At 46.3% G+C, this 26,630-nt stretch overlaps 1 protein-coding gene and 1 long non-coding RNA gene across 3 annotated transcripts in view; one reads left to right on the plus strand and one right to left on the minus strand.

Moving 5' to 3' along the window:
• MFAP3L (microfibril associated protein 3 like) overlaps positions 1–2,056 on the plus strand; it is a 31,784-nt gene extending 29,728 nt beyond the window's left edge. For both annotated transcript variants that reach the window (XM_016228564.2, XM_029076689.1), the window contains exon 3: positions 471–2,056. In XM_016228564.2, the coding sequence (XP_016084050.2) occupies positions 471–1,462 (992 nt within the window). In that variant the 3' untranslated portion in view covers positions 1,463–2,056. The remainder of the gene's footprint in view (positions 1–470) is intronic.
• The window catches only part of LOC114815516, a 160,270-nt gene that overhangs the window by 42,755 nt on the left and 90,885 nt on the right, over positions 1–26,630 (minus strand). The gene's annotated exons all lie outside the window — the stretch shown is intronic.

Genomic DNA, 26,630 nt, shown 5'->3' on the forward strand with positions numbered 1-26,630 from the left:
CAAGTGGATGGAACACGGACTTCGGAGTCAGAAGGACCTGGGTTCTAATCCCAGCTCCACCACTTGTCTCCTGGGTGACCTTAGGCACCTCATTTGTAAAATGGGGATTAAGACCGTGTGCCCCATGTAGGACCGGGACCGTGTCCAAACTGATTAGCTTATATGTACCCCAGCACTCAGTACAGTGCCCGACACATAGTAAGCGCTCAACAAATCCCATCGAAAAAAGAGGGCTTCATTCAGTTCATTCAGTCATATTTACTGAGCGCTTACTGTGTGCAGAACACCGTACTAAGCGCTTGGACAGTTCGGCAACAGATAGAGACAATCCCTACCCAACAACGGGCTCACAGCCTAGAAGGGGGAGACAGAAAACAAAACTAGTAGACAGGCATCGCTACCCGGACGTGTCCTTAAATCTGGAAAACGTGCGTCTCCGGCTGACGTCCCCTATCTCTCCCTTCCGACAGGAAAATGGTGGATGCACGAGAGCGGCCTGCTGAATATCACCCGGGTGTCTTTCTCAGACCGAGGTAAATACACCTGCGTGGCCGCGAACGCCTACGGCAGCGTGAACAACACGGTGACCCTGAGGGTCGTCTTCACCTCGGGGGACATGGGAATCTACTACATGATCGTCTGCCTCGTGGCTTTCGCCATCGTCATGGTCCTGAACATCACCAGGCTGTGCATGATGAGCAGCCACCTGAAGAAAACCGAGAAAGCCATTAACGAGTTCTTCCGGACCGAGGGGGCAGAGAAGCTGCAGAAGGCCTTCGAGATCGCCAAGCGCATCCCCATCATCACCTCGGCCAAAACGCTCGAGCTCGCCAAAGTCACCCAGTTCAAGACCATGGAGTTTGCCCGCTACATCGAGGAGCTGGCCCGGAGCGTGCCTCTCCCTCCCCTCATCATGAACTGCCGGACCATCATGGAGGAGATCATGGAGGTGGTCGGCCTGGAGGAGCAGGGCCAGAACTTCGTGCGCCACACGCCCGAGGGCCCCGAGGCCCCGGACGGCGAGGACGTCTACACCATCCCCAACGCGCTGAAGCGCAGCGACTCCCCCACCGCCGACTCCGACGCCTCGTCCCTCCACGAGCAGCCCCAGCAGATCGCCATCAAGGTGTCCGTCCACCCGCGGTCCAAGAGGGACCACATGGAAGACCCCGAGGGGCCGCAGCTGGAGCCGAAGGACGGGGACGTGGCCGAAGGACCGGAGCCTCCGGCCGAACCCCGCGGCGAGCCGGCCCCTCCCCTTGACGGGGCGTCCCCTGAGCTCGCGCCCTCCCCGCCTCCCGAACTGGAACCCAGTCGGCCCGAGCCTCCGGTCCTCCCGTCCACGGAGCCCGCCCCCACGGAGCCGGAGGCCGCCGACCCCCCGTCTACCCGACTGGACTCTCCGGAGGCCGCCCTGGCCAAGGACAGAAATACTTGTATAATTTACGAAAGCCATGTATAACGTCGACTCCGAAGAGCTATGCAGATCTAGAAGAAAAAAAAAATCAGGGCCCGCTCCTTGAAATATGGATAGAGTATGTATTTGCCGCTAAGCCTTACCAGGAGACTATCATAACTTATGCCGGAGCGATGCTGTTTCTAAGGGAGGAAAAGGCCCGGGGGGCAGTTTGTAACTTGAATTTCGACTGGTAAACACCTTAGGGGGCAGGAGGGCGTGTGGGAGGTGACGCGTGTGAGCAACGGGTAGCCACGTTTGTGTCAGACCCGACAACGGAAGCTAAGGTTCCATAGCTTGTTCGCTGCCACAGAGGGATTTTTTTTGCCTGGTTCTCTCTCCTCTGTGACTCACCTCAGTGGCAAAGAGCAGCATCTTTTGCCGCTCCTTAAAATATAAGTCTCTCTCCGTGACGGGCTACCAGCGAAACCCCCAGAAATGTACAAACTGCATTCCTTTTCCATTTAGAAACGGCAGGACTCTGTCCTACAAGAGCATGTTCACGTATGATTTCACACTCCTCCATTTGAGTTACTTCCGCTGCTCGGTTATGACAGAGCGATTGCTATTATATTAATATCGATTGCTCTTTCTGGTTTAGCCGAGTTGGCCACTTTTGTCTGTTTTGGGGGGTTTTCCGTGAAACATTTACCTCAGAGATTTCTGGGTCAGCCACCCGTGCTAGGATTGACCTCCGGAAGTCACTTATCGTGTCATAAATAGGATAGTGGACTTGCTGAATGATAAGCTTTTTGCTTCCCTTCTCTCCCTTGCTCCTCACCCTTTGAACCGTTGGATTTGGGGGCTTTGTCACTGCTGCTGGGAAACTGCCCGGGAGGTAACACTTACGTAGCCAAATACAAATGCGTTTACCAGTCAAATGCCGTGGACGCCTGGGTGAACCGCGCTAAAGTCAAGAGCTGTTCCCAGGAGGTTAATCGAACCCATTTCGCATCAGTCACAGCTGTTTACATTTAAGCAACCATCTTCAGGGCAAAACTACAGGTGGATTGACTCTGGGAAACCAGTGGTGGCCCCAGAAAGTCACAGGATCCAGGCTCCCATGAAAGGCTGTCACAGTGTCACAGTCTCTCAGGTGAGTCTAGCCTCAAGCTCGGGTGAAGACAGGACCGAGTTAGAGTGGACGAGGAGATAGCACCACCTGTGCCTAAGTTCCTGAGGAAGGGTGGGAGGGCTTGGGGTGTTATCATGACTCTCCAGTTTGCTTCAGGGCACGATTCGTTCCGGAGCGGGGGGTGGAGGCAAGATGTCTTTGGAACTGAAACTTTGGTTGTAATCAGAAATCATTGGTAGTTGCCCCAGGAAAGCAGTTGGAAGACAAGGACCACTCTCAGTGCCTTTTTTCAGACGTGACGCAGAGTCTGGCGGAAGAAACTGGGTGGTTTCATCACTGAGTGCTCAAACAAAACTTTTAGCTCATAAGAAAAGGAGGGGCCCTGTAACCTGCCTTAGATTTACTGCCTATTAAGGCCTATTAAGGCTGCCTGCCCATAAGAGACCTAGTCTGCGTGTGAGGCCAAGAAATGTGAGCTTTCTCTTCCTGGTCTGAGCAGAGATGACTGCCACATTTTGGAGGGAGCGGAGGATGCTGGGGCGCAGTGGCTTGGTAAAGGAAGATTTTCCGGTGACTTGGCCCGGATTCTAGTGGCTAAATCCTGATCGTGGCTTGAAAGAACTCATGATCCTGGAGGAGGCCAAATTAGGCTAAGAGGATGAGGTGTCTTAGGAGGCGATCATTGATGAATTGATCGATTGAAGCTACTGACACAGTTCCAGAAGGGCAGTGCTAATGTAGCAATGAGGAGCAGCACCTGAGAATGACACTGAGCTAGCCATAACACAAAGGAGAGATTCCCCTGAACCTCTTGAGTATGGGCGACTGTGTGATCTGAAGAGGGAAGGAGAGGGCCTGGTTACAACCTCACCCTGCCGCTGAGCGAGTGCTCAAACAGACTAAATGGGGTTTAGTCAGTAAGTCGCATTTATTGAGCGCTTACTCTGTGCAGAGCACTGTACTAAGCACTCGGGAGAGTACGATACAACAATAAACAGACACTTTCCCTGCCCACCGTGAGCTTACAGATATGTACCAGTAAACAAATCGATTCCTTTAAGTGAAAAAGACCTAAACCATTTCTGCCAGAAAGTGGTGGATAACTAAGGCATAAGAAATTTGGGGCCCTGAAGTATGTGATTAGTGGGCTGGATCAATTGTACTTATTGAGTGCTTACTGTGTGCAGAGCTCTGTCCTAAGCACTTGGGAGAAAGCAGTATAAACAGAGTTGGTAGACACGTTCCCTGCCCACAACAGGCATACATTTAACTAAGGCATAAGTGATTTGGGGTCCTGAATTAATCTGGTAAATTTGCTAGTACAGGCCTAACCCCAGTGTCTGAACACAGGAGAAGCAATGTGATTTCAGATGCCCTTTTCATGATTTGAAGACGTTTCTCAGTCAAATCAGGCCTCACCTTTCACCCGCTCCTCATTTGGATCACCCTCAAGAAGACTTCATAGAATGCAGGCTCCTTCGGGCCTCTTTGGCCTCATATTTTGGATTTGAAAAGATATTAGTGACGAGAAGGTTATACACTAAACAGGAGCTGAAATGGGCACTCCACGGACCCCTTCTCAGTTGGGGTTTGAAAGAAGGCATTTTAATGTAGGCAACTCTCTGGTGGAACAGATGCAGGAAAGATGCAGGAGACAGCTGTTCTGGGGAAGATTCACGGAGGGACAGGGATAGGGAAGGAGACATTGTCTCTATTTTTTGCTGAATTGTACTTTCCAAGCTCATAGGACAGTAAGCACTCAAAAAATACGATTGAATGATTAAAAGAATGAATGAGAGGTTGCTGAGGGGAGAAACTGGCAAAGCTAGGTATCCTTCCAGTTGGTCTTTTTGGGTCTCCTCTCACAAGGACACCCCCAGGCTGAAGTTCTCTGTCACCTCCTTCACAAATCCCACCCTCCAAACAGCCCCCGCCATCACCCTCCCTCCCCCAACCTACCTCCACGTTTTAACACCCATTCTGTATGACAAGGGTTATGTTCTCTCTTTGGAGAAAACTCATTTTATGGTACCTGGTCTTGACCGACGCTGCAAACAACCTTTTCTTCTGAGGTCGTTACCCACCCATATAGACGCACACCGACAGAAAGCCCTTCTCTAATTACCCAATAGCTATCAAAATGCGTAGTGAAAACTGGTGTTCTAAAATGACCTTCTTCCACGCAGCCCAGTGTTAGACTAGGAAAGGGTTTTCTACTGTAATGGAAAATAGGAGACACTCTAGGGATTTCAGCAAGATTCTTAAAACTATGTAGCATCAAGAAAATGAATAATAACGTGGCAAGACCTGACAAAATGTATTAGTGATTTAGATGGTTTTTTAAACTGAAAAGAAATTCATTCTAAGTCATGCTCACTGGGTCACGGGGAGGCATCATAAAATCAAACGGATCTTCAGATTTCCAAGTAGTGCAGTTCACTTCTGAGAATCTCATCTGAAGTCTAAAGGCTTATTTGTTTTTTTGTTTCGTTTTGTTTTTCCTGTAGGAGTGTAAATGATTCGGGAGGGTGCTTCAGGATCTACTTGAATTGACTATGAGTATGTTATTAAGTGGGACTCTGAGTGGGAAATGCAGAATTTTTTATTAAAATAGAGATCTAATTTATAATGGTTCCTTTTTATATATTTTCATATTCTTAAAATACACCTACCTGTCCAATCCACCTCCTTTTGTACATCAGAAATCGCAAAAACAGCTTAATACTTGACAGAGTTTCTAGGAACCAAAGGAGGTGTGAGAGGTACAAAACTATCTCACTATAATATGGTATGCTCTGAGTCCTCATCGATGTTCTCGTGCCATTTTGTCAGAGGGATATGAGACGTTCTCGAGCACTGACTTAGGGGGATTAAGGCGGAAAGGCCTCAAATCCTGATCAAGGGATTCTCCTCCCACATTATCATTAAATGTTTCTCGTTGAAGAAGTTCCCGCTGCCTGGACTTCTTCGGAAGGGTGGGTGGAACGTTACAAGAATGCAATTTTATTTAAAGTTTGAAAATGACTAGAGTAGTAAAATATACTTTAAAAGAAAGATGATTTGTCTTTACCTAGTGCTTGAGCTTGTCGCTTATCAGATCCTTATTACGGGAAGCAGTGTGGCCTAGCGGGAAGAACCCAAGCCTGGGAATGAGAGGCCCTGGGTTCTGATTCCAGCTCTGCCACTTGTCTGCTGTGTGACCTTGGGCGAGTCACTTAACTTCCCCGTGCCTTTGTTTCCTCATCTGTAAAATGGGGATTAAATCTTATTCCCCCCTACTTAGACTGTGAGCCCCATGTGGGACAGGGAGTGTGTCTAATCTAATTAACTTGTACCTACCCCAGCGCTTAGTATAGTGCTTGGCACATAGTAAGCACTTTAACAACTAGGTATAACCTAGTAGTGAGAATGAGGTTAGAAGTCATTTGGGCTTGAACCTATGTTTTTACACCTAGCTCCAAACGATCCAAAGGAAAAAGATAGTGATTCCAACCTAAGCCATTGAGGGGACCTTGTCCGAGAAAGCGCTGAGTACAGGGCCGAGCACTTAGTACAGTGCTCTGCCCACAGTAAGTGCTCAAATACTATTGATGGAGATGGAAATTCAGTTTAAACATCCTCCATTTTCTCCAAACACAGATGTGTCAGAAATGCTGGATTGCATCAGTGCAGATGCCCTTTAAAGTTCCAACCCATCAATAGTATTTATTGAGCACTGAATCCAGTACAGGAAAGTACAGTACAATGAGAAGATATGATCCCTGCCCCCAAGGAGCTTACAGTCCCGGATTTACTGGCTTTGGTCTTTTTCTCCTATTACTTCAATCTTCTAGGGAAGAAAAAAGAATATTTCAACTCACCTTTCCAAAAGACGACATTTTCTCAACACTACATTGTAGAGAGGATATATAAACCTGTAGGCATCAATCCCATTCCTTAGCCACTGAGCTAAATCAACTTCCCTTCAACTCCTGCTTTTGTATCCCACGATCAAGCAGCCTTTTAAGTTAACCTACTTCACCTTCTCTCGGTGTACTTTAGGGTCACTGACCATTTTTATATTCACCAGAAGTGAACTCCAAAATCGCTTCTCATTTTCATCGATGTTTCTAAATTAATGATATTCATCTTGATCGCAATTCATCAGTGGGAAAAGAAATCCTGTAAAGTCAAATTACTTTAAAGATGCTTTTCTATAGAACTGAATTTTGTGAATGTTATATGCAGAAAATAGATTATATGCGGGTGATAGTAAGCTAAGGTCCTTTAAATGTGTTTTTTTAAACCAAAATTAGGAGTCCTAAATATTGAAATATTACAGGTAAGAGACAGTATTTAACAGGGTGTCACTGAATTCAAAAGACACTGGATCTAGCATTATAAAGCAATATTGCCTAAAATATCCTGGTACAAATATTTTCCATCTAAATAAAAAATAAGGCTTTCGAGGTCTCTCTCGTGTCACTGGACTGCTAAAAGCTTGTTAGGTTCAAAGAAAATGCTTGCACTAAAGTTTCGTAGTAAATTCTATTTCAGAATCTCTGAAAGTTCATTGTTGCAGTTTAATGGATGTATAAATAAAGGATGAAGGAGAAAACAGTTTTCTCTGAGCAGAAATGTCAAGCTGTGGTGATTTTGTGAACCAAAAATGTAAATTTTTTGTAATTCACAGCTGTGAAACAAATGACTGAAATCTAAGTTGATGTTAACGGTGGCAAAAAAAACCCCCGATGTGATCCATCTTGTAAATTGGTTGTAGCTTCAATAAAGAGTTTGCACAGGGTACGCTGAATGCAGATGTGTCTCCCTGTGGAGAAAATCATAGCTTGCCTTCTTGAAGGCTTGGGCTCCCCTTGCCAGCAGTGTGCATCATTAGAAAGAAGAGTCCACTTCCCTCTGCAGATCTGGGCAGAATAACTATGGTATTTATGAGGAGAAGGAAACTGAAGTGATCTTTAGGAAACTCCACATCCGTATGGATTACTGCATCAACCTCCTCTCTGACCTCCCTGCACCTGTCTCCTCTCTCTCCAGCCCATGCTTCATTCTGCTTCCTGGATCATTTTTCTACAAAAACGTTCACTCTGTCTCTCTTCACTCCTCCCCGTCGGCTTTGAGGCACTCAATCAGCACTCTTCCTCTTACGTAGCCTCTCTGATATAATAACGTTGGTATTTGTTAAGCGCTTGCTATGTGCAGAGCGCTGTTCTAAGCGCCGAGGTAGGTACAGGGTAATCAGGTTGTCCCGCGTGAGGTTAATCCCCATTCGACAGATGAGGGAACCGAGGCACAGAGAAGCGAAGTGACTTGCCCACGGTCACAGCTGACAAGTGGCAGAGCCGGAGTTCGAACCCATGACCTCTGACTCCCGAGCCCGTGCTCTTTCCACTGAGCCACGCTGCCTCTCAGTGGTCAGAGACATTTCAGACCCCCACAGACTGGTCGGCCAAGCAGCGGACCTTCTCTTCCTCTCACCTTACCTTCCTCCCAAGCGTCTCCCACAGCCAGTGACTTGATCCCAAAGGTGAGTAGAGAAATCTGATCATCAGCAGATCGCAAGAAGATAGGACACTGTTACGTCAGCTAGGGCCAGGAGAGTCATGACCTCTGACTCCCAAGCCCGGGCTCTTTCCAGTGAGCCACGCTACCACCACCCAACACACGAACGCCGCTGTTCTAACACGAACCTACTCTCTGTACCTCAGCCTCATCTCTCCCACCTGCGACCCCTCGCCCCCTTCAGATCCGACAGTCCACCTCTCTCCCCACTTTCAAAACCCTTCTAAAATCCCATCTCCTCCAAGGAGCCTTCCCTGACTTAGCCCTCTATTTCCCTATCTGCCTTCCCCTCTGCGTCGGCTGAACTCGGCTCCGTGTACCTCTGAAGCGCTCTGTCCCGCCCCACAACACTGATATGTAAATATGTAAATACTATTTCGTCTACCTCTGATCCATTTTAACGTCTGTCTCCCCCAGTAGACTCTAAGCTTCCTGTGAGCGGGAATCATGTCGACCAACTCCCCTGTATTCTATCTTCCTAAGCACTTAGTCCAATGCTCTGCACAGTAACCACTCAATAACAATTGACCGACTGACTGAAGTGTGAAGAGAAGCCATATTGGAAGGCCCGTCTCCTCCAAGAGGCCTTCCATGACTGTCTTCCTTTCCTCTTCTCCCATTCCCTTCTGCATCAGCCCTGACTTGCTCTCTTTATTCTTTCCCCCCTCCCAGCCCCACACCACTTATGTACATAGCTGTCATTTATTTTTATAAATGTCTGTCTCCCCCGCTAGACCATATACTCCTTTTGAGCAGGGAATGTGTCCGTTTACTGTTATATTGTACTTTCCAAAGCGCTCAGTACAGTTCTCTGCACACAGAAAGCACTCTAAAAACAAATGATTGACCGAAATGAGGAGAAAAAAGCTTTCTTAGTGAGCTTCATCCTTCTTCTCAGTGCAGCGTAACCTCATGTGACACAAAGAGCCTTTGACAAAGCAACCGGGCTGAGACGAATATCGCAGACGAGGAGATCAGTTTACTCCACTCCACCTACTTATTCGAGGCAGTTGGCCCTCGTCTGGAGTTCGTACTAACAAATGTGCTTTGCTTTAAAAATAAGGGACAATTTAATAGTGAAGTGGTTCAATGTCTCATCGGTTTACAGAGTCTCCTATAATGAAGAGAGACTTTTCGCATTGTAGAGAAAGAGGATGCTGTCCAGGGTAACCTGAAAGAGGGTGTTCTTCTGGCCTTTCAACTAAACAATGTCCTATCAGAGAGCCCTCTTTGTAATCCAGAAATATTTTTGAAAACCCCCCTCGTCGGTGGGAGTCTCTGAATTAAGTAACTCTACAAACAGCACAAACGTCTCCAGCTCCTTCCCAGTCATCATCAGTAGAAGCAGCGTGGCTTAGTGAATAGCGCACAGGCCGGGGAGACAGAAGGAGCCGGGTTCTAATCCCAGCTCTGCCACATGTCTGCTGCATGACTTTGGGTAAGTCGCTTCATTTCTTTGTGCCTCGGTTATCGCATCTGTAAAATGGAGACTGAGAGTGTGAACCGCACGTGGGACCGGGACTGTGTCCAACTCTATCTGCTTGTATCCACCACAGCGCTTAATACAGTGCCTGGAACATAGTAAGCATTTTTTTTTTGATTGCCTCTTGTATGCAGAGTACTGTACTAGGCACTTGGAATATATAATGAAAACAGCAGGCAATCCCAGCCCTTAAGGGCAGGGAAAGTAGCATGGCATAGTGGAGAGAGCACGGGTGGGGGAGTCAGAAGGTCATGGGTTCTAATCCCGGCCCCACCACCTGTCTGATGTGTGATCTCGGACAAGTCACTTCACTTCTCGGGGGCCTCAGTTACCTCATCTGTAGAATGGGAATTGAGACTGTGAGTCCCATGTGAGACAGGGATTGTGTCTAAACCAATTTGCTTGTATCCACCACAGCGCTCAGTACAGTGCCTGACACGTAGTAAGCGCTTAATAAATAACATTATTAATAGTAAGGGGTTTACAATCTAGTGAACAGGGCAAATCCCAACACTTCCTATCATGCTTCTGAGCTCTACTACCAAGGAGAGCATGTTGCTAAAAGTCGAAAAAAATCCTAACAAAACATACCCCCGGGCGGCAGTCATTTACTTTCTGAACCACTCTTTGCTCTATCTCTTACAGCTAAATTTCTCAGCTGCACATCCCGTGCCATAAAACGATGTGAACCAGAAACCAAGATAATCTGCCAACCACCTATAGCTTTCCAATAAACTGGCAAGAAACCATCTCTCAGAGCTTAAAAATGAGGAGCCGTGTAGATTCTCGGGGCAGCAGGCTCAAGCTGCAGTTCTGGCCTGATGAGGAGTACATTATGTTCCATCTCAGGTCATTTTAAATGGGTTCAATAAAGGATAACGTGAAGGCTCAAGGTTGATCCCAAGTAGTAATGGAGAACAAGGGCTCCAACAGGCTGGACCTGATGATGATGGTGTAAGATATTTGTTAAGCACTTACTATGTGTCAAACATTGTTCTGAACATAGGGGTGGATATAAACTAATCAGGTTGGACACAGTCCCTGTCCCTCATGGGGCTCACAGTCTTAATCCCCATTTTACAGATGAGGCTACCGAGGCCCAGAGAAGTGAAATCATTTGCCCAAGGTTACACAGCAGACCTCTGATGTCCACCTCACCCCAGCCTGCCTCTGGGACATGAACTTAAGCATTCTGCCAGAGCAGCGTGCCATGGGTTTTATTTTTTGTTTTGTTTAAGATATTCCTGGTTTGGACTCATCGTTTCTTAGAAAGGAAGCTTTATGTTCTTCTGTAGATTCATTACCTGGCACCAACTTCAAGGGCTAGTGCAGCTAAGTCCCTGACGAGTGAGATTACAAGTAAGAAGCAGCAAAGCAAACCAAGTTATCCTATAGGAATTGTAGAGTAAGGAAGCCTCAGCATAAAACAAAGTTAGTTCACACAGCCAAGCTAGGGAAATAGAATCAATCAGTTAGTCCAAAGTACTGTGTGCCTCCTGTACTAAGCAGTTGGCAGAGTCCAGTAGGGGTTGTAATTATTACCATAATAATGGTATCTTTTAAGCACATATGTGCCAATCACTGTGCGAAGCTCTGAGGTAAATGCAAATAATCCTATTAGACACAATCCCTGTTCCAAATAGGGCTGCCTGAAAGGAAGGGAGAACAGGTTTTGAATCTCCATTTTTACACATGAGGAATCTGAGGCGCAGAGAAGTTGAATGACTTGCCCAAGCTCACAGTTCAAGCAAGTGGCAGAGCCAGGATTAGAACCCGGTTTTCCTGACTCCCAAGACCATGCTCTTTCCTCTAGGCTAGGCTGATTTCTACGCATCTCTCCACACCAGAGCTTTTAATCTAATGGCAGGCGGAGGTCAAACACAAAATAATTTACCATTGAGAGGATGAGGGAATGGGAAGATGAACGGGTGAATAAGCAGGTGCTTAACCAATGGAGTATATAAACCCAACAGAAAGGATGTGAGAAAAATAGTGCTAGGAGGGAGGATATTATCTAGGAGAAGAAAATTAATTAGGGAATTCCTCCTGGAGGATATTGGGAATTTTAAATGCGGCTTTGAAGATGGGGAGATCTGTGACCTAGTTAGTGGATCTGATGGAGAAGAGAGTTCCCGGCAGGAGGGGGGCCATAAGCACGCGGGTGGAAGAGAGGCCATCGAGAATGAGGCGAAATAAGGTCGGCTTGGGAGGAACAAAAAGTGTAATGGGGAATTAGAATGGTAATGAGTGGATTCTAGGATTGAAGTGAATAATGATGATAATAATTATTTCTTAAGTGCTAACTTCAGACAAGTCAAACACAGTCTCTGTCCTACATGGGACTCACAGTCTAAGTAGGAGGAAAAACAGGTATTGAATTCCCCACTTTACAGATGAGTAGTAATCAATGGTATCTGTTAGGCACGGACTATATGCCAGGCACTGTATCAAGTGCTGGGGTGGAAACACGCAAATTGGGTAAAACGCAGTCTCTGTCCCCCACGGGGCTCCCGATCTTAATCCCCATTTTACAAACGAGGCCACCGAGGCACAGAGAAATTCAGTGGCTTGCCCAAGGTCACACAGCAGACAAGTGGCAGAGTCGGGATTAGGACGCAGATCCTTCTAACCCCCAGACCCATGCTCTATCCATTAGGCCATGCTGCTTCTTCCTAGTAGTTATAATGGTATTTATTAAGCACTTAAGGTGGGCAGAGCACTGCACCAGCACTGGGAAAGAATACACAGGTGGGACTTAGGTATGGTCCCTGTCCCTCGGAAGGTTCACGATCCAAGAAACCGACACAAATGCGGGCAAGAACACAGAATAAAAAAATCAGTCAGGTGCTGTGGCGAGGGAAGAATTTGAGACTCTCTGTGGCTCAGAGTCCAGGGCACCCCTGTAGCTACAGCAGTGATTACCGCAGCCATTATTCTTCCCAAGATTTAAGGGAGGCCTCACGCTGCGGGTGTTCTTCTCTTTCCCATCCTGAAGGCGGGCCAGGATGGAGTCTCCTCGATGGCACAGACGGGAGTTGGTGCCGGGGGAGGCAGTGAGGAAGATGAGGAAACTGAGGCATAGAGAAGTTAAGTGACCTGACCAATATCAAACGGGCAAGTGGCCGAGCTGGGATTAGACACCGGTTCCTTTGCGTCCCAGGTCCGTGCTCTTTCCCTTAGGCTACCCTGCTTCCCATTCACGGCAACAGGTCCACAGGGGTTAGTGCAGGGTAAAACCATGAAGGAGGAGGCCAAAAAAGATAACAGTCACAATGTTCCCCCAGGTATTCTTTGTTTCCCCTATCGGACAGAGAACGCTGACCTTGATGGCACCTACTGGGGCATCATTTACGTTACTAAAATATACAGTATGAGGGATCGAAAAGTGTGAAAGCCGTGAGGGTCAAAAGCATTTCAATTATTCAGTTGAGGGTAAACACGCCTCATCCTGATGACTCCTAAGTTTATTTCCATGCTTTGGGCCATGTCCCCGATTCAAAGGCATTGACTTTATTTGCTTCCCTGTTTACAGTTGAACAACATTCACGTTCATCTCTTCTCTTCCATGAAATCCAAGTGGTTAAAGTTGAATCACGTCCAAGGAAATAGCCCCTTCCAGCAATGAAAACTGAGTCAGCTCTGAGTCAGGCACACCAAAGCCTCCTTTAAATACTCGTTTGTATTAATAAGATGATCCATCTCCATCTCGCACTATGATGCTCTCTTAATAGCTTATGTCAGAAGGATACCTGATCTATATCCTTCTCCTTGAAACTACATTCCAAGCACACCGGCTCTGTAAACCATAATATCGACCAGCCATAACTTTAATTTTAATTCCATGTTTCACACTCTAGTTCCTCATCTGTTCTGTTGTATTCTAGCTTGAGCTACACTTTAAACCTCTCGAGTTCAGAGGAATATGTTGCCGGTACTTAGCTAATATCACTAGCAAGAACAGTTGCGTCCCTGTCCAAGGAGGCTTCATCCCAGATTGTAAAATTATAATTGTTAATATAATTTTAGGAGTTTTGCAGCTTCTTTTTCTCTCCTACCCTATTATCCCTCATCCCCAATCTCTATGAAATGGGTAAATTGCAAAAAATGGTTATCCTCAATGATTTATCCAGTTTCTGCAATCCAGAAAGGTTAAGTAATTTTACCCAGGTTACCCAGAAAACCTCAGGCAGAACAACTGGGATTAGAAGGAACTTCCTGCACCTGTTCAGTTAAATTCACATTTAATAGAACTAGATCTTGATTTTCCCTCTAAACCGTGAACTCCCTCTAGACTGTAAGGTCTTTATGGGCAGGGAATGTGTCTGTTATACCGTTGTAGTATACTCTCCCAAGTGCTCAGTACAGTGCTCTGCACACATTAAATGCTCAATAAATACAACTGAATTGATTTCTCCATCAACAGGGACCCAGATGCTTGGAAGAAGATTTAGCCATCGTTATGGCTCTTACAATTAGAAATCATCCAGTCTTCCATAAGACACGATAATGCCTGACATATCCAAAATTTTACTCTAGACTTGAATAGAAAATGAGTTTCCAGCCACCCGATTACAATTCTGTATTCAATCAAGAGGGAGGACTCAGTGTTGAAGTAGTTATTTCAATTCAACAAAACCTTCATTATTTAGCACTGATGGAGAATAATAATAATGTTGGTATTTGTTAAGCGCTTACTATGTGCAGAGCACTGTTCTAAGCGCTGGGGTAGATACAGGGTAATCAGTTGGTCCCACGTGAGGCTCACAGTCTTAATCCCCATTTTACAGATGAGGTAACTGAGGCACAGAGAAGTTACGTGACTTGCCCACAGTCACAAGCGCTTAGTACAGTGCTTTGAACACAGTAAGAGCTCAATAAATACAATCGAATGAATGAATGAGAAGTCAGTGGGGGGCGGGAGATGAACGACAACTGGATGAACTCATTTTAAAAACCCCAATTAGAGTTTTCACACTCAATCGTTCATTTGTACACTCACCAGTATGCACAAGGATTCTCCCTTCTCTCTCTCTCTCTCACACACACACCCCAACGAGTACAAAAATCTCACTTGTGCTCATGCACTGAGTCACCCACTCTCACATACACACATTCTTAGGGGAGATGGAGCCAGCGAGACAAAGACTAATGAAGGCAGTGGCCGAGGTGTTGGGAACTTGGGGGAAAGTCGTTGCACAAGTTTGGGGTGACAACCTGGGGCTTGAGGATACACCTTCAAGGGGGGAGGGATCAGTCTTGCCCGCCAACTGTATGGACTGAAGCTTTGAGAAGAGAAATCTCAGGAGATCTTTTTACATAGCACCTTGAGAAATACAGAGACCTATGTGATCATTTCTACCGGTCATTTCTTCTGGCTGTCCGGTGAAACAATGTCTCTTTCCCTATTTTATGGACAAAGAGCAAGGCACAGAAAAATTAAGCAATCTGTCCAAGGTCAGACAACACTAATAATGATTGTGGTATTTGTTAAGCACTTACTATGTGCCAAGCCGTGTCCTAAACGTTGGGGTGGATATAAGATCATTAGGTCCCATGGGGGGTGACAGTCTAAGTGTGAGGGAAGCCATTAATAATAATAATAGTATTTATAATGTTATAAGTGCTTGCTCTGTGCCAGGCATTATACTAAGCACTGGGTTGCTTACAAGCAAATTGGGTTGGACAAAGTTCCTGTCCTCCATGAGGCTCACTGCCTTAACAGACACACAGAGGAAATAAAGTGACTTACCCAAGGTCACACAGAGACACGTGGAGGAGCTAGGATTAGAACCCAGGCCCTTCTGACTCCCAGATCCACTAGACCATGCTGCTTCTATATAAACAATCATCTACGTACCCATGTTTTCTTTCTCTTCTATCTTGAAATCATCTCCCCTCCCTAGACCAGAGGGCCGAGACTGTGTCTTCTAATTCTACTGTACTCTCCCAAGATCTTAGTACATGCTACATGCCCTGCCCAGTGAACACTCCTGATCGATTGTCAGATGGGACCCTGACTCCACTGCACCAGAGCCACTGAGTTCCTCTCTCTGGTTCCCTCCAACGCAGACATCTTTTCCGAGTCGAAGGACTTAAAAATAAAAATGCCAACCATAAAGGCGTCCAGTGCCATTACAATACTTGAGCGGGGGAAAATCACACTGCCAATCATAAAACTAAACAAATGGTCTCCCTTCCGTCAAGTGCTTAACCTCCTTGAAGGAGGACTTATTTAGCACTGCAAGTTTCAGTAGCACATTTGAATTAAAGTAGCTCTAGTCCTATATAACTGTGGAGCAGGCAGCTTCCCTGTCTCAGTTTATTAAGATGGCTGAGTCCTTTCTGCTTAGCAAACCAGCTCTAAAAGATCTTAATGGGGGGAAAGGCTGTATCAAGGACGTGGGTTTTCTTGCTATCAGAAAAACCCTTAGTCAGCGAGTGGTTTATGGAGCACTTATGCTGGACTGAGCACTGTACTAGTTGCTTGGGAGAGAATACAAAAATGTGGAGAAACTTCTGTTTAGATGGTAAGCTCCTTAAAGGCAGGGAATAGGAGGCTTGCTTCTGTTGTCCTCTCCCTCTAGACCATGAGCTCCCCGTGGGCAGCTCCCTGCCAACTCTGCTATATTATAACAATAATAATAATGATGGTATTTGTTAAGCACTTACCATGTGCCAAGCACTGTTCTAAACGCTGGGGGAGATACAAGGTTATCAGGTCGTCCCAGGTGTGGCTTGCGGTCTTAATCCCCATTTTCCAGATGAGGTAACTGAGGCACAGCGAGGTTAAATGACTTACCCAAAGTCACACAGCTGACAAGTGCAGAATTCATGACCTCTGACTCCTAAGCCTGCACTCTTTCCGCTAAGCCCTGATGCTTCTAGTTCAGTGCTGTGCACCCAATAAGCACTCAATAAATGCAAGTGATTGATTAATAGCATTTATCAAGTGCCTATCGAGTGCAGGGTACCGTACTAAGACCAGGAAGAGTACAGAAGAGTTAGATCTTACCCTCAAGAAGCTTACGCTCCCAGTGGGGAAGACAGATATTTCATAAATTATAGATAAAGACAAAGCTGGAGTGTATAAGAGATGAACAGGGGTTGTCGGAATTTGTGTTTAAGTGGACTGATATTTAGGTCAGCCCTCTGCACACAGATTGATGTTCAGGAAACCCCACTGACTGCTTGATTGCAAACCTCTGAGGGGCCAGGGATTTTGGTTGGTTCGGGAACTGGGTGAACGGTTCGGCTTGCTTGGGTGAATCTGGCTGACAGCCCCCTGAGGTAGGGCTTTTCAGTTGGATGCCTTCTTTAAGAAGAGAGTGCATTCTTACCAAAAGTTTTTCCTCATTTTCCTTTGCCACTTCAACCGAGGAATTGAAAGGGCTTTTGTTCTTCATGAGGGCTATCAACATCAGATGATGTGCTGCTATTAGAACCCCACAAAGAATTCACAAAGAAGAATTGGGGGGAACATCGCATTTACACCGAGAACATTATGTTGTCATGTTCTCGGCAAGTGGCCCGACTCCACTGGATGATCGAGCAGAAGAAAAACACCATCCTTGGCTGGATACAAACAACTGCAGGAACAGCAAATGTACCGCAGACTGTTATCGGTACAGTCCATTAGCTTTGACCCAGATGCCCTGGCTTCGTTCCATATTTTTTTCCCCTCCAAACACTCTAACAAACTAGAAAAACAAAGTTGCTTGGGCCCATGACCCATCATCCCCACCAAATAAGCCAGGGGAATTGGACTGTTTTTTATCACACACTTAAAGGTTTCAGGCAGGCCCCATTGATTCTGGATTGATGAAAATGCTCGCCACAGTTTCGATGGAAAATCACCGGGGGGAGATATAAGCAAATCGGGATGGACACAGTCCCTGTCCCACATGGGGCTTCACGGTCTTAATCCCCACTTTACAGACGAAGAAACCGAGGCACAGAGAAGTGAAGCGACTTGCCCAAGGTCACACAGCAGACAAGCAGCAGAGCCGGATTTAGAACCCATGACCTTCTGACTCCCAGGCCCGTACTCTGTCCACTTGGCCATGCTGCTTCTCGAGACCACGCTGCTTCGGCAGACAAGTGGTGGAGCCGAGGATAGAACCCATGTCCTCTGACTTCCAGGACCATGCTCTTTCCACTAGGCCACGAGGTGGGGAGAGTGGTGGTCTGGGGTGTATGGAGGGGGAGGGAGTTCCAGACTAGGGGAAGGATGTGGGAAAGGGGTCCTCACTCCTGTGAGTCTTGCTCAGAACCTCAACCGGGTCAAGCTTCAGGGATAAACATCCCCTTTCCAACCTGCCCCACCCTTTCATCAGCACATCTTTCCTCTCCCCGTCTGGAACTTTCTCAACTCTGGACCGGGCTGCCTGTTACCTCCTCCATCGGCCATCACAGCATGCTTCTTGAACTAACTGGCCACTTGTTAGCTCTCTCTCCCTGGCTCGGGAGCCTGACAGACAGTGCTGAAGGTGAGTGCTCTGTCATCAGAAAAGTCAGCCAGGGTCCACCGACATCTCAGCTACCCCCGGCCTTTGAATTCCAGCCCTTTGATGGCACCCTGCTAAAGATGGAACCTCAAGAAGCAGTGTTGCCTAGCGGGGAGAGCACGGGCCTAGGAGGCAGAGGACCTGGATTCTAGTCCCTGTTCCACCACTGTCTGTTGTGTGACCTTGGGCAAGTCACTTCACTTCTCTGTGTCTCAGTTATCTCATCTGAAAAATGGGGATTATGACTGTGAGCCTCTTGGGGGACAGGGCCTGTGTCCAGTCTGATTATCTTGTATCTGCCCCAGCACTTAGTACAATGCCAGGCACGTAGTAAGTGTTGAAAAAACACCATTTTTAAAAAAGACTCTTTTCCCACTCAGGGATGCAGAACCTCACTCTGGATTAATGACTGTGTTATTTATTAAGCACTTACCGGCACTGTGCTAAGTGTGGGGTAGATATAATACAATAAGGTCAGACATTCCCTATCCCATATGGGAGTCAGGGTCTAAGAGAGAGGAGTACTTAATCTCCCCATTTTATAGAGGAAGAAACTGAGGCCCAGAAAGGGTAGGTGATTTGCCCATGGTCACAAGGCTGGCAAGTAGCAGAAGAGGGATCAGAACCCAGCTCTTCTTTGCTGGAGCCAAGATCCTTATCCTCTGGCCTTCTCGGATCCCAGAAGGGGTCATTTTACGCCCAGGTCGGCCCATATAGAGATTATAGTTCACCAATCGCTCAATGCAGGGCACTGTACTAAATGTTCAAAAGGAATTCAACAGAAGTTAAGACACGGTCCCTGCCTTCAAGGAGCTTTCCATCTAAAAGGTCTCCAATAGGACCCCAAAACCACTCTGATCCTCAAACACATTTCCTCATCCTCCTTGAAGGATTCACCCTCCTAATATTTGACTTTGAAGACCAGGTCATTGCTCAGCCAGACTCTAGGCACTATTTTAACCTTTCTTCAAAAACCGTCTCCATCTACTTTTTCGTCATCCATGTTTTTCTCAGCTCCTTCGGTTTAATGCTGCCGGAATATAAAGGTCATCTCCTTCCGAATCTGGGTATTAATAAAATGCCAGTCTAGCTTTTACTTTTGTGCTAAAGCTCTTCGGAGACTGATCTTTGCAAATAGAGGACATATATGAAGTTAATTGTTCCTCCCGACTACTCTGAAATTCAATTTTACTAATTAGAAAAGTAATATCTTTATAATCTGCACTTGAGCTTATTAAATAAGGACAGAATCAAGCTTTGGTACCTAGTCACATGCTCTTACCTAGTAAGGATTAACTTCTGGGGACATGATAAGTGTTTAATATATATCTTTCCCGGTGAAAATAACTGTCATTTAATCATTTCTGGATTTTTTTTTTTATTAGGGGAAGAGGAGGAGAGTCTGAAGGAGAGAATTGGGAAGGAAAATTGGATAGGCTCTGAGAGACTACTAGACTGCCATAGACCTTTGCTGTTCAGATGATTTAGGTACAGACAAGCTGATTTAGCATCCTTGAAGTTTAGGGATATTCTCCGGTGGTAATTGTTCTTTCTTGTGATCGGGTCCCGGTGAGCCACTGTATTAGGATGTCTGTAAACAAGTTTGGCTATTAGGCTTGAGGAAAGCCCCAGGGGACAAAGAAGCAGTGAGAAGCAGCGTGGCTTAGTGGATAGATCATGGGCCTGGGAGTCAGAAGGATCTAGGTTCTAATCCCAGCTCCACCACGTCTGCTGGGTGACCTTGGGCAAGTCACTTAACTTCTCTGGGTCTCAGTTAAGAGTGTGAACTTCATGTGGGACAGGGACTATGACCAAACTGATTAACTTATAACTACTCCATGCTTAGAGCAGTGCTTGGCATACAGAGAAGCAGCGGTGGCTCGGTGGAAAGAGCACGGGCTTGGGAGTCAGACGTCATGGGTTGGAATCTCGGCTCCTCCACTTGTCAGCTGTGGGACTGTGGGCAAGTCACTTAACTTCTCTGGGCCTCGGTTGCCCCATCTATAAAATGGGGATGAAGACTGTGAGCCTCATGTGGGATAACCTGATTATCCTGTATCTACCCCAGTGCTTAGAACAGTGCTCTGCACATAGTAAGCGCTTAACAAATACCATGGTGAGCACTTAACAAGTACCATAATTATAACTGTTATTTTTATAACTAATGGGCAAACAATTTCTGCTGAGTGCAGACATCTATCACCCTCTATGAATACAGAGCTCACTTCAAAACTGGGCTCTTTTACAGGGCAGGGCGGTCTTCTGAAAGGCACAGTGGAAGAGAGATTGGCAGTAGTGCGAGGTAATCCCCTCCCAGGGTCACACCTGGAGAGTTTCCGGTACTCTACCAATCTCACCTACGGGAGGGAGAGTCAAGCAGAGGCCCGTCCATTCCAATCCTAGCTTGGGCAGAGGGTAGAGAGTGAAAAGCAATCTGCTACTAGTCAAAATTCACCTGGGCTGGGCAGCAGCAGCAGGGGAGAGAGTTGAGGGCTGAGACTCAAGTTGACTGCGTGGAAGGAGGCGATGGTAAACCACTTCCATATTTTTTCCAAGAAAACTCTATGGATGCACTACCGGAATGACGGTAGATGAAAGTGGGACGTTCTGGGAGAGACGGTCCATCGTGTCGCTGTGGGTTGGAGAAGATTCGACAGGATAAGACGAGACAAGCCTGAAGTAAATTGAGCATGCCTATATTTTCAGGAGCTCTGTAGGGACAAAGTACTGGTCCAACATAGGGTGGGGGCAGATGTAGGATTAGAACTCAGGATCTCAGACTCCCAGGCCCATGTTCTTTCCACTAGGCCATGATGCTTCACTGCATCCCTTGTTGTTTCCCTTCTTGCCAGCACCTGCTGCATGACCTAGGGGAAAGTTTTGGAAATCAGGAGACCTGGGTGCTAATCCAAATTGCCTGCTCTGTGACCCTGGGCCCGACGCATTATTTATCCATGTATCCTACTCCCTCTCCCTTCTGCATCACCTAGGCACTTGGATCTGTACCCTCTAAGCGCTGAATATTCCTCCCACTATATCTTCATAGTCATAATTTATTTTAATAACTGTCTCCCCCTCTAGACTGAAAGCTCCTTATAGGAAGGAAACATGTCTACCAACTCTGTTGTATTGTACTCTCTCCAGTGCTTAGTTCAGTGCTCTGCACACAGTAAGCGCTCAATACCATTGACTGATTGATTGAGGTGTAATATGGGAATTAAGTACCTGTTCTTCCCTGAAACTCTGAGCACTGTGTGGGATACAGAAGGTGTCTGATCCGATTATCCCATATCTAGTGCTTGGCACATAGTAAGTGCTTAACAAATACCATGATTATTATTGACGAAACCTCTGCTCCAAGAGGCCTTCCCTGATTAAGCCCTTTCCTCTTCTCCTTCCGCATCACCCTGATTTGCTCCCTTTATTCATCCCTGCTCACGGCCCCACAGCACTTACGTGCATGTCCGTCGTTTATTTTTATTAACCTATGTCTCCCCCTCTAGATCATAAGCTAGTTGCGGGCAGGGGATGTGTCCGTTTATCGTTATAGTGTACTCTCCCAAGCTCTTCGTACCGTGCTTTGCACACAGTGAGCGCTCGATAAATACGATTGGATGAATGAACTACCTGTCACTGGGCAGCTTCGCTTCCTAGCGGTCTCCTCGCTGTCTTTGCCGTGACCTTTAGAGTCTAAAGACTTTAAAGAACCTCATAGTTATCTTTCTGGTGGCAAAACCAAGGGCCAAAACTAGTTCAGTCCCATCTACTGCATGACATTTGATCATTTTGTGTATTGTAGTAATAGCATTTATTAAGCGCTTACCGTGTGCAGAGCACCGTACTAAGCCTGGGGGGGAGAACACACAGGTGGGACTTAATAATGTTGGTATTTTTTAAGCGCTTACTATGTGCAGAGCACTGTTCTAAGCGCTGGGGTAGACACAGGGGAATCAGGTTGTCCCACGTGGGGCTCACAGTCTTAATCCTCATTTTACAGATGAGGTAACGGAGGCCAGAGAAGCTAAGTGACTTGCCCACAGTCACTTAACTCAGGGACTTAACACAGTCCCTGTTTCTGGGAGTGTTCACAATCTAAGACCAAAGTGAATTAGCTCCCATGCAAGCCTCAGTACGCTCCATTGATCTAAGAATAGTCTGAATTTCTTAATTTCCCCACATTTTACCTGGAAAGATCTTGGCAAAGCTTAGAAAATCCAGAAGATGCCGCAATGTAAACTCCAAAGAATCCTAAATAACTAAATGAATGCGGTGCCACTCTAATTTGTGCCTAAGTGTATTCAGGAGGATAATTTGACCTGACAAGTATCTGTCAGAAATATGTTACTTTAGTTTTTCCCACATGTTGTCAAGGAGATTGACTAGGGATTAGAAGATTTGTTTTTCCTCAACAAATTTTCAGTCACAACTAGGCCTTTAAGAGCCTGCTGCAATAGGTGCAGTGATAAATATTTCACAAGCTGAACATGGAAATATAGGCAATTCTAGAGATATTGGGACTTATAATATACTCAGTACTCTGTTCTTGGTTAGCTACCATGACTCTTCAAACTTGTTTGAAGGATGAATTGTTTATGTAATATGTTACTTTAATTCAAAATACCCCAATTACAGTAGAGGAAAAAAAGTCCTAAGACCAGCATGCTTGGAAAGAAAATGACTGAAAAAACTTGGCAGCTTTTCATGTTTTAGATACGCAAAGAGAAAATTACACCCAAGAGAATGGAGTTTTTTTTAAAAAAACTTTCTGTTTCACTGAGTTAAAAAATAGAAACAATTGTCCCCCACTGTCAGTTGTCAGTTCAAGGGAGTTTTTAATCACCAGAGAAACGGGGATGGATTCAAATAAAGCGCTTGGCTATTCCGACCGCAATCATTTCTGCGATCATCAGATCGAGGAGAATTCTGTCAGCGGGGTTCTAAAGTTTATTCTTGGGGGACTGAAAGTGTTCCAAAGCTGCCGAGCTTTAACTTGGATCTACCAGCCTCGCTACAAGCAAAGGGTATAGAACAGAGGAAGAGAATCTCCACTTCTAAATGCCCTCTTGAGGGAAGAGGCAGTTTCGGGGTACCGTGAACAAAAGACTTCAGAAAACTGCAGTCACTGATTTCTGTCACGGAGGATCATCTGGGAGTGACTAGAGATGAAATTCAGCTTCTGCCACCTAAGGAATAGCACCGGGTCTTTGCGGATGCACCTTTTCTCGATAACGACCTTCTGATAAATCAGAATTCCTCAGATTTGTTAAACCTGTCATCCACGGACACAGGAACCCAAATTCCATTCGTCTGGTCTTTGAGAGGTTCTTTCACTGAATTAGGATGGGGCAGATATCATCCTGGGTCGCAATAGCAATAATTGGGGTACTTGTTAGACACTGTACACCAAGCACCGGGGCAGATACAAGATAATCAAGTCAGACACAAGTCCCTGTCCCACACAGGGCTCACAGTCTAAATAGGTGGGAGGACAGGTATTCCTGAGGGTAGTGAGGTGCAGAGAAGCCAAGTGGCCTGCCCGAGGTCACTTATCGGGCAGTAGTCAGAGCTGGGATTTGAACCAGGTCCTCTGACTCCCAGACCCGTGCTCTTACCTCTAGGTGCATTCCGTGATCTCCATACGGCGGCAAACATCACTGCAGGGGGGACTTGGTGAGTTAGGGTGGGGAGGACTTTCTGTGGCTTCTCAATAAGCATAAATTAGTTGTTATTGAGGGCCTACTTTGTATAGATCACTTTAATAACCTCTTAGGTGAGTACAATAGAGTTAGAAGACATGATCCCTGCCTTCAAGGAGCTTACAGTCAGGCGGGGGGAGACTGGCACTAAATTATTTAATAATAATAATAATGATGGATTTGTGAAGCGCTTACTATCTGCCAAGCACTGTTGCCTAAGCGCTGGGGGGCTACAAGGTAATCAGGTTGTCCCACATGAGGCTCACAGTCTTGATCCCCATTTTCCAGATGAGGTCACTGAGGCCCAGAGAAGTTAAGTGACTTGCCCAAAGTCACCCAGCTGAGTGGCATTTACAGATAGAAGAGAGGGTATACATAGAAGGGTACGGACGTCGAGAGGAACAGGAGGGCTACCGATAAGTCTAAGTGCATAAGTGCATAGTTGGCTCAGAAGTGCTGAGGTGGTAGCTGAGGCTTTTTAAAAATGTATTTAAAGGAACTCTCGGGGATTTTCTCTCAAGGTGAATTCCTTCTCGGGGGAGTTCCCTGCGAAATGAAGCATCCACGGGAATGCGCTCTCCTTCCCCTCCCCAGAGGTCACTGTCATATGGGTGTGACAAAGTGCAGATCACTCCTTCCCATCAATCATTCATATTTATCGAACACTTACTTAGAGGAGCAGCAACAATGAGTTTACAGTCCGAATACCTGGGTTCTAATCCCGGCTCCGTCGCCCGTCTGCTGGATGACCCTGGGCGAGTTATTTAACTTCTCTGTGCCTCAGTTCCCTCATGTGCAAAATGGGGATTCACTACCTGTTTTCCCTCCTACTTAAATTATGGGGCCCATATGGGACCTGCTCATCTTGTAGCCGACTTAGTGGAAAGAATCCCTGGGTTCTAATCCCGGCTTGTCACCGCTTGTCAGCTGTGTGACTTTGGGCAAGTCACTTAACTTCTCTGGGCCTCGGTTACCTCATCTGGAAAATGGGGATTAAGAGTGTGAGCCCCATCTGGGACAACCTGAGCACCCTGTATCTCCCCCAGCGCTTAGAGCAGTGCTCTGCACATAGTAAGCACTTAAGAAATACCATCGTTATTATTACTCTGTGCAGAGCACTGTAACTAAGAACCCGGGAGAGTACAATATAACAGAGTTGGTAGACACGTTACTTGCGGACCCACGGGCTTGGGAGTCAGAGGTCATGGGTTCGAATCCTGCCTCTGCCACTTGTCAGCTGTGTGACCGTGGGCAAGTCACTTCACTTCTCGGTGCCTCAGTGACCTCATCTGTAATAATAATAATAATAATGTTGGTATTTGTTAAGCGCTTACTATGTGCCGAGCACTGTTCTAAGCGCTGGGGTAGACACAGGGGAATCAGGTTGCCCCACGTGGGGCTCACAGTCTTAATCCCCATTTTACAGATGAGGTAACTGAGGCACCGAGAAGTTAAGTGACTTGCCCAAAGTCACACAGCTGACAAGTAAAATGGCGATTAACTGTGAGCCTCACGTGGGACGACCTGATTACCCTGTGTCTACCCCAGCGCTTAGAACAGTGCTCTGCACATAGTGAGCGCTTAACAAATATCAACATCATTATTAATAGGAGCATGAGGGTCTGGAAACAGAGATGGGACAATCTGGACAGCAAAATATATATATGCACAGACAAACTGCCATGCACATTTTTAATCTCTGGGCAATGTGAGAACATTCTAATAATGAAATACCATCACAGGGCAGAGCCCTAATCCTTCATACCCAGTGTGACTGAGCTAGGTAGCAGACTGGCCTATCCAAGAGAAGCAGTGTGGCCAAGTAGAAAGGGCACGGAGCTGGGAGTCAGAGGACCTGAGTTCTAATCCAGGCTCTGCCAATTGCTGGGTGACCTTGGACAAATCACTTACCTTCTCCGTGCCTCAGTTTCTTCAGCTCTAAGATGGGGATTAAACCCTACTATATAGACCGTGACCCCCATGTGGGACAGAGACCGTGTCCAACCTGATAAACTCGTATCTACCCCAGTGCTTAAAACAGCACTCGACACATAGTAAGAGCTTAACAAATAACATCAAGAAAAAAAACCACTGAGATCTTATGCCTCGGGCCCAGTGACCAGCTGCTGGATCATCAATCTTCTTGAATGTTCTGCTCTCTGCCCTTCAATCAAACTGTTTCAGAGCTATTCAGTGTCAGTGAGGCAACTTTCAAAATTCAAAATGTGATGTTGTATGATGCCAATGGGCCGGAATGCCAGTCTGTTTCTGTATCACGTGCCACAAAGACACTTTTAACAACACATACTTCAACTGAAACAGTCACAGATAAACATGTTTTCACAGAGACTCCTGCATTCACATGTCATCACAGAAACAGTAACTTGCCTGGAACAGTCATATACAAATGTGTGTGTCTATGAATACACACACACACTATGTATATAATAATAATGATAATGGCATTTGTTAAGCGCTTACTTCATGCAAAGCACTGTTCTAAGCGCCGGCGGGAGGGTGGGGGGGGGGGATATAAGGTGATCAGGTTGTCTTAATCCCCATTTTCCAGATGAGGTAACTGAGGCACAGAGAAGTTAAGTGACTTGCCCAAAGTCACACAGCTGACAAGTGGCAGAGCCGGGATTAGAACCCACGACCACTGACTCCCAAGCCCGGGCTCTTTCCAAAAGTACTGTACAGGGAATCTCCCATTAGGACATTTCGTAGGCTCTAAGTAACTAGGGTGTTCGGTGAAAGAGCACTAAAGGAGTATATTCATTCATTCAATCGTATTTGAGCGCTTGCTGTGTACAGAGCACTGTACTAAGTGCTTGGGAGAACACAATATAACAATAAA

Source organism: Ornithorhynchus anatinus, chromosome 12, assembly GCF_004115215.2.
Source record: "Ornithorhynchus anatinus isolate Pmale09 chromosome 12, mOrnAna1.pri.v4, whole genome shotgun sequence".
Taxonomy (NCBI): Eukaryota; Metazoa; Chordata; class Mammalia; order Monotremata; family Ornithorhynchidae; genus Ornithorhynchus; species Ornithorhynchus anatinus.